At 39.3% G+C, this 8,594-nt stretch overlaps 1 protein-coding gene across 4 annotated transcripts; it reads left to right on the forward strand.

Moving 5' to 3' along the window:
* Positions 1-2,709: 2,709 nt before the first annotated feature.
* Positions 2,710-7,479, forward strand: LOC133148533 (uncharacterized). 4 transcript variants are annotated; one of them, XM_061271571.1, is made up of 10 exons: positions 2,712-3,045; positions 4,157-4,254; positions 4,464-4,598; positions 5,048-5,196; positions 5,298-5,434; positions 5,526-5,619; positions 5,758-5,881; positions 6,429-6,646; positions 6,722-6,902; positions 7,043-7,479. In XM_061271571.1, the coding sequence occupies exons 2-10, from the start codon at positions 4,161-4,163 to the stop codon at positions 7,129-7,131; spliced, it is 1,221 nt and encodes a 406-aa protein (XP_061127555.1). In that variant the 5' UTR covers positions 2,712-3,045; positions 4,157-4,160; the 3' UTR covers positions 7,132-7,479. The 4 variants fall into 4 exon arrangements, with proteins under 4 accessions (XP_061127557.1, XP_061127554.1, XP_061127556.1 ...); XM_061271573.1 differs by lacking the exon at positions 4,464-4,598 and having other exon boundaries at positions 2,710-3,045; XM_061271570.1 differs by lacking the exon at positions 4,157-4,254 and having other exon boundaries at positions 2,711-3,045.
* The last annotated feature ends 1,115 nt before the right edge of the window (positions 7,480-8,594 follow it).

An 8,594-nucleotide genomic window follows, 5' to 3' on the forward strand; every position in this document is an offset into this window, starting at 1 on the left:
CAGCTCGCCGAGAAAATGCGATTTAAGCAATAAAATTAAAAATGCTTATAAAACATAAACCAAACGTTGGAGGTGGTCATTTCTTAATGCGCAGTAATAAACTCGGCACTCTAAAGCACCCGAGAGCGTTTTTTTCGATGCCAACCTAACCAGAGTGACGGGAGCGGCACAATTCAGAAAAAGCGCTCAGCTCGCCGAGAAAATGCGATTTAAGCAATAAAATTAAAAATGCTTATAAAACATAAACCAAACGTTGGAGGTGGTCATTTCTTAATGCGCAGTAATAAACTCAGCACTCTAAAGCACCCGAGAGCGTTTTTTTCGATGCCAACCTAACCAGAGTGACGGGAGCGGCACAATTCAGAAAAAGCGCTCAGCTCGCCGAGAAAATGCGATTTAAGCAATAAAATTAAAAATGCTTATAAAACATAAACCAAACGTTGGAGGTGGTCATTTCTTCATGCGCAGTGAATAACTCGGCACTCTAAAGCACCCGAGAGCGTTTTTTTCGATGCCAAGTGACGGGAGCGGCACAATTCAGAAAAAGTGCTCAGCTCGCCGAGAAAATGCGATTTAAGCTATAAAATTAAAAATGCTTATAAAACATAAACCAAACGTTGGAGGTGGTCATTTCTTAATGCGCAGTAATAAACTCGGCACTCTAAAGCACCCGAGAGCGTTTTTTTCGATGCCAACCTAACCAGAGTGACGGGAGCGGCACAATTCAGAAAAAGTGCTCAGCTCGCCGAGAAAATGCGATTTAAGCAATAAAATTAAAAATGCTTATAAAACATAAACCAAACGTTGGAGGTGGTCATTTCTTAATGCGCAGTAATAAACTCGGCACTCTAAAGCACCCGAGAGCGTTTTTTTCGATGCCAACCTAACCAGAGTGACGGGAGCGGCACAATTCAGAAAAAGTGCTCAGCTCGCCGAGAAAATGCGATTTAAACAATAAAATTAAAAATGCTTATTAAACATAAACCAAACGTTGGAGGTGGTCATTTCTTCATGCGCAGTGAATAACTCGGCACTCTAAAGCACCCGAGAGCGTTTTTTTCGATGCCAACCTAACCAGAGTGACGGGAGCGGCACAATTCAGAAAAAGCGCTCAGCTCGCCGAGAAAATGCGAATTAAGCAATAAAATTAAAAATGCTTATAAAACATAAACCAAACGTTGGAGGTGGTCATTTCTTAATGCGCAGTAATAAACTCGGCACTCTAAAGCACCCGAGAGCGTTTTTTTCGATGCCAACCTAACCAGAGTGACGGGAGCGGCACAATTCAGAAAAAGTGCTCAGCTCGCCGAGAAAATGCGATTTAAGCAATAAAATTAAAAATGCTTATAAAACATAAACCAAACGTTGGAGGTGGTCATTTCTTAATGCGCAGTAATAAACTCGGCACTCTAAAGCACCCGAGAGCGTTTTTTTCGATGCCAACCTAACCAGAGTGACGGGAGCGGCACAATTCAGAAAAAGTGCTCAGCTCGCCGAGAAAATGCGATTTAAGCAATAAAATTAAAAATGCTTATTAAACATAAACCAAACGTTGGAGGTGGTCATTTCTTCATGCGCAGTGAATAACTCGGCACTCTAAAGCACCCGATAGCGTTTTTTTCGATGCCAACCTAACCAGAGTGACGGGAGCGGCACAATTCAGAAAAAGTGCTCAGCTCGCCGAGAAAATGCGATTTAAGCAATAAAATTAAAAATGCTTATAAAACATAAACCAAACGTTGGAGGTGGTCATTTCTTAATGCGCAGTAATAAACTCGGCACTCTAAAGCACCCGAGAGCGTTTTTTTCGATGCCAACCTAACCAGAGTGACGGGAGCGGCACAATTCAGAAAAAGTGCTCAGCTCGCCGAGAAAATGCGATTTAAGCAATAAAATTAAAAATGCTTATAAAACATAAACCAAACGTTGGAGGTGGTCATTTCTTAATGCGCAGTAATAAACTCGGCACTCTAAAGCACCCGAGAGCGTTTTTTTCGATGCCAACCTAACCAGAGTGACGGGAGCGGCACAATTCAGAAAAAGCGCTCAGCTCGCCGAGAAAATGCGATTTAAGCAATAAAATTAAAAATGCTTATAAAACATAAACCAAACGTTGGAGGTGGTCATTTCTTCATGCGCAGTGATAAACTCGGCACTCTAAAGCACCCGAGAGCGTTTTTTTCGATGCCAACCTAACCAGAGTGACGGGAGCGGCACAATTCAGAAAAAGTGCTCAGCTCGCCGAGAAAATGCGATTTAAGCAATAAAATTAAAAATGCTTATAAAACATAAACCAAACGTTGGAGGTGGTCATTTCTTCATGCGCAGTGATAAACTCGGCACTCTAAAGCACCCGAGAGCGTTTTTTTCGATGCCAACCTAACCAGAGTGACGGGAGCGGCACAAATCAGAAAAAGTGCTCAGCTCGCCGAGAAAATGCGATTCAAGCAATAAAATTAAAAATGCTTATTAAACATAAACCAAACGTTGGAGGTGGTCATTTCTTCATGCGCAGTGAATAACTCGGCACTCTAAAGCACCCGAGAGCGTTTTTTTCGATGCCAACCTAACCAGAGTGACGGGAGCGGCACAATTCAGAAAAAGTGCTCAGCTCGCCGAGAAAATGCGATTTAAGCAATAAAATTAAAAATGCTTATTAAACATAAACCAAACGTTGGGGGTGCACAGCAAAAACTGGAGTGTTGAAATTTCAGGGTTAAACATGTCAGAGTTGATTTCAACTCTCAAAGTGTCATTTTAACACATTCTGATTAAAATGGTGTTCAGTGTTGGAGTTATTTAACAGAGTTATTCCAACCTAAGCAAATCAACTCTGTAGAGATGTAAAGTGCATCTCGGCCGAGTTAACTTGCTTGATAGGCCCCTGGGCTTCAGTCCAGGTAACCCCATGTGTTATGCCCCTGGGCTTTCAGCAGGGTGAACCCGTGCATCAATCAATAGTCTCCTGTGCGTGGCGTGGTCAACCGTCGTTTATTTCGCTGCTGGAATCAGGAATGGATGCGGAGTTGGACTTTTACACGAGAGGTAAGCTACAAAATCAAACTTGTAGGAACAATAACATTGAATTAAACATCTGCTGAGAATATTTATGTAACTTTGCTAAGCATTTTTTGTGGTTGGCACTGGACAGCGAACGTTTGGATTTTTTTTTAATGCAATGTTAACTTCACCACTAACGTTACCACTTGCTAAAAAATAAACATTAATAAAAAAACGGTTTCCTATGTTATCCTTTGCATTTTACCAAGTCTCACGCGTGCTTGAGAGGTTGTATAAACAAGGCTTCATATTTAACTGTCGAATATAGTTTGGGGCTAACGTTAGCACATGTTAACAAGCTAACTTGAAGTTCATGGCGGGTGCATGGCATCAGTCCGACTGCCCAATACTCCCTCTTCCCATTTCTCCGACCATACACTTGTTAATTTCTGCGTCCATTAATCTAACTTTAACCCTAATCCTAACCATAACCCTCTAGAATAAGTAAGGGATAAACAGTTCAGAGGTTGTTATGGAGAAATAAGCCCCGACAGGATGAACTTTGGCTCCAACACGAAGTGAGGAGTTAATTCATGCAATAAACCCCGCACTTTGCGTAGGAGCCACGGCTAGAGTGAAATAATTAGCCTAAACAATTGCAGTTGGGTGCCTGTGTGGCAGACTCCCTGTGCCACTGCACCGAGACGAGTGTCCGAGGCTCTGATCATACAGGTGTGGTTAATAACTCTGATTAATGGGTAATGTAGGTAATGTAGTGGGCAGTCAGACTATAAAGGGTCAACTTTACTGGTGCTGTGTTGTGTTTGTTTGGTCGCTGAAAACCAGCTTTTAACAGAGGGGAATGTTTTAATAAATCAGTTTTGCCTCAAATGTAAATGTTAATTACGGTAGCATGTGCTGCAGTCACTACAGCTAGTCGCTGCCACGTTCATCAATGAGAGTGTTTCCACTGGGCCTGCTGTGGCATGTTTTAACAGCCTCCCAGCAGCTGCTGAATGTGTTTAATCTTAGACATGCAGTGAAATTAATAATGAAACAATTTCTTGCATGATACACAACGTTTATGTGAGTGTTAAATAATTATTTCTTGCATGTTAAGTGTTTACTGACATTTGTTTGTTGTTGCATGTCTCAGAAAAATGTTGATCCAGGTTCGGTATTGCCAACAGCAGAAGTATGTGAAGTTGGATGAGGTTGATGGATGTTTTGATTTTGTGCAGTTCCATGACAAAGGTTTGTTTTTGTTTTACTTATGCTTGGTTTGATATAAAGGGCAGAACAACGCCCCTTTCTTTTAAGATTTGGACTGAAAAGGGAATGTATTTTATGCAGGGGATTATCTCTGAATTTGTTTACAGTGGTGGATTAAATTATTGAATGTGAAATGAGGCAAGATCAGTGCTATCTTAAAGGTCCACTCAGATGTATCTTGTCTTTTCCAGTCATCGAGAGATTTTGCCTGCCACCTGACGCAAAATTAGTGTACAAAGATGCAACAGGGACAGAAGTTGATGAGGACATTTTCAGTGACCTTGTCAGCCAAGGCAATGTGACTCTATCAGTTTTCTCAAATGACGGTGAGAAATGTAAAGGGGTAAATTACATAATGCAATGTGTAAAACACTAATGCAAATTTATAAGTACAGAAATACAGTAAACAATTTCAATTTAATGTTTTCAGAATTAAGTCATTTAATACACTTAAAGGTGGATCAAATATTCAATATCATTCTTTGTGGTTACACAACAGGGACATTCAGCCTGACTTTTATTAAATGGTTTAAATGTCATTTTAACTGACATAAATCCAATATGAATACCAAATGTATTTTTGATTAATCTAATTCATGCCTTTAAAACAATTTCTGAAAATATTTCTGAATTGCCTATCAAGACTGAGAATCAATTGATTAAATGAGTTGAGTCTATGGTGTGCCGTTGGCTTGGTTAGATCAAAAATCTTCTATGACTTTTTGTATACTGCAAATAAACACCCCCCTTCTTTTTTTTTTTTTTTTTTTTTTAGAATTTTCCGATTGCTCCTTGTCCTCTCCATCCGATTATTCTGATTCAAGCTTCAGTTCATGTGCAAGTACATCAACTATACTCCTAGATGAGGTTCCTAGGAAGAAACCAAGACTTGAGGGCCCACTTACTGCAGCATCTGCTAGAAAGGTTGTGCTAAGTACTCACAGGTTTCTTAAAATCAACATTTGTCATCCTTAAACTCTAGAAAGGCAGTTTATCACATTTGTTTTTTTGCTTCTTTTTCAAAGTTGATTGAAGATGTCCTTGGTACCAGCTCAGGTGGTGAAGAGGTCCTCCAAGAGTATCACACAACAAAAACTCTAACAGATGCTACCAGAAGAAAGTTGGTCAATATAATAGTGGCACACATGATTGATAAACACGGGTATGTGTGTTCTATTTGTCTGTACTATCCTTTTTTTATTAACAAGTTAACTACTTGGCCCTTGTATTAATGCTAATTTGATTTTTCTCAGGCAACTCCCCAGCAAAGCTGTTCGAGAAGAGTACGCTCTTGGGATAGTGACAGTGTTCCCGTCCCTCAAAGACCCATACTCCAAGAAAGGCTATGTATAGTCATTATTATTGTACTCTCTGTTTACATAATTTTCATGTTTTGTCTACATTACAGTAACATTTAGATTCTGAAATTTCACAGTAGCTTATGAGGTTGACATCACATTAATTTTGAATGTTTTTCCATTTTAGGAACATTTCTATGATGCTGCAAGCAGCACCGGATACATTTCTTGGCGTCTGAAAACGATTCAGAGAAAGATTCGAAGAGGACATGCATCTACAAGTAGCCCCACTGGCTTTTCCCCAGGAGGAGGTCAGTCTATCTATCTATCTATCTATCTATCTATCTATCTATCTATCTATCTATCTATCTATCTATCTATCTATCTATCTATCTATCTATCTCTCTATCTCTCTATCTCTCTATCTCTCTATCTATCTCTATCTATCTATCTCTATCTATCTCTCTCTCTCTCTATCTATCTCTCTCTCTATCTCTCTATCTCTCTATCTATCTCTCTATCTCTCTCTCTATCTCTCTCTCTATCTCTCTATCTATCTCTCTCTCTATCTCTCTATCTCTCTCTCTCTATCTCTCTCTCTCTCTCTCTCTCTCTCTATCTCTCTCTCTATCTCTCTCTCTATCTCTCTCTCTATCTCTCTCTCTATCTCTCTCTCTATCTCTCTCTCTATCTATCTCTATCTATCTCTCTCTCTATCTCTCTCTCTCTCTATCTATCTCTCTCTCTACGCAACTGTCTTTCTTTCTCTAAGTACCCCTCATTTTTCTTTCTTTCTTACAACTTCATCTAGGGTGTTTCTTGTTTTTTTTCTTGAAAGAATTGTGTGCTTTTTTTCAGGAGGCCCAAATGTGCGCAGGTCCATTGTTGTTGACCAGCAGCTTGATGGGGATGCATACCAGGAAGCCATCTCCTTGCTCAACCATACAACAGACAGTTCCGTAATTTTTCTGAAGATGAGAGAGACCTTTCAGAATCGCCAAAAACTCATCCACGACTCAGACAAAACTCAAGATATCTTCTCCATCTTCCCAAGATTCCTGGATACAAAGGGATTGGTAAGTATGAAATGGGATTTTTAGAATGCCTTGAAATGTGCTGAATGTGGTAGTAGTACATTTGCTTTCTTATAGATGAATCAAGACTTCACACTCCTGTTTGAAGAGGAGGTTTCCAACCTGCTGCTCCAGAAATGGGATCCGTTCTTCAGAGATAACGTCATCAAAGAGGCCAAGCGGCTCACCCCAACACCTGAGCTGCGCCGAATGCTGCAGGCCGCAGAGTCTCCAGGAAGTGAACTTGATGAGGCACCAAGTGAGTTTTGTTCGATAGAATTTGTTATAAGCAATTACAGTTCAATAGTCTTGTGATTAATAAAGACCGATTGATTTTATGTTACTGGACTTCAATTGTTCGTTCATTCTGTGTATTTCTTTTTCTTTTTCTTTTTAAAGTTGGGTTAAAGTCGATGGTGTTGAGTACAAAGGTGGACTTGTTGTTTGCAGTTCCATGGAGGAAGACATGCCAGTCTTTTGTCAAATAGATGATGTACTTCTGGTTGAAGATGACGTTTATTTTTTGACAAAAAAGCTATTTACAGAGATGTTTGTTGAACACCACCATGCCTTCAAAGTTTTACCAACTGAAGAGAGGTGTGTCATGAAAATGACTGAACTCAAATGTCACAAACCATTTGATATTCAAAGCTCATATGGTAAAGCAGATGACAGTTTGTACATTATACCCTCGTTTATTATGTTTTAACTGACTGCATTGGGGGAAAGTTCTTAAAATAAATGGTAAGCAGATGGAGGTTTGTACATTATACCCTCATGTTTTAACTGACTGCATTGGGGGAAAAGTTAAAATAAATTGTGTTTTTGAAAATGCATTTTTCTTGGAATTGTCATTTTAATGGTTGTATTGTACTGTTTTTTTTTTAACTATGTAGTGTCAATTTAACCCAATTTAGGAAGTTAAAAAGGAGCTTTGATATAATGTAAATCGATAGTGTTAATTTAACCCAGTTTAGAGAGTTAAAAAGGAACTCTGATATAGTGTTAATGTAACTCGATATAGTGTTAATTTAACACAGTTTAGGGAGTTAAAAAGGAACTCTGATATAGTGTTAATGTAACTCGATATAGTGTTAATTTAACACAGTTTAGGGAGTTAAAAAGGAACTCTGATATAGTGTTAATGTAACTCGATATAGTGTTAATTCAACCCAGTCTAGGGAGTTAAAAAGTAACTCTGATATAGTGTTAATGTAACTCGATATAGTGTTAATTCAACCCAGTCTAGGGAGTTAAAAAGTAACTCTAGGTACAGTGTTAAATAATTAACTATTTTGAAAGTGTTAATTTAACTCTGTAGAGTGTGGAGCTATATAAACCCGCAAAAAGTGTTAAAATTGACTCTGTGGGAGTTGATTCAACACTCCAGTTTTTGCTGTGTGGTCATTTCTTCATGCGCAGTGAATAACTCGGCACTCTAGAGCACCCGAGAGCGTTTTTTTCGATGCCAACCTAACCAGAGTGACGGGAGCGGCACAATTCAGAAAAAGTGCTCAGCTCGCCGAGAAAATGCGATTTAAGCAATAAAATTAAAAATGCTTATAAAACATAAACCAAACGTTGGAAGTGGTCATTTCTTCATGCGCAGTGATAAACTCGGCACTCTAAAGCACCCGAGAGCGTTTTTTTCGATGCCAACCTAACCAGAGTTACGGGAGCGGCACAATTCAGAAAAAGCGCTCAGCTCGCCGAGAAAATGCGATTTAAGCAATAAAATTAAAAATGCTTATAAAACATAAACCAAACGTTGGAGGTGGTCATTTCTTCATGCGCAGTGATAAACTCGGCACTCTAAAGCACCCGAGAGCGTTTTTTTCGATGCCAACCTAACCAGAGTGACGGGAGCGGCACAATTCAGAAAAAGCGCTCAGCTCGCCGAGAAAATGCGATTTAAGCAATAAAATTAAAAATGCTTATAAAACATAAACCA

This window comes from Syngnathus typhle, unplaced genomic scaffold, assembly GCF_033458585.1.
Source record: "Syngnathus typhle isolate RoL2023-S1 ecotype Sweden unplaced genomic scaffold, RoL_Styp_1.0 HiC_scaffold_101, whole genome shotgun sequence".
NCBI lineage: Eukaryota > Metazoa > Chordata > Actinopteri > Syngnathiformes > Syngnathidae > Syngnathus > Syngnathus typhle.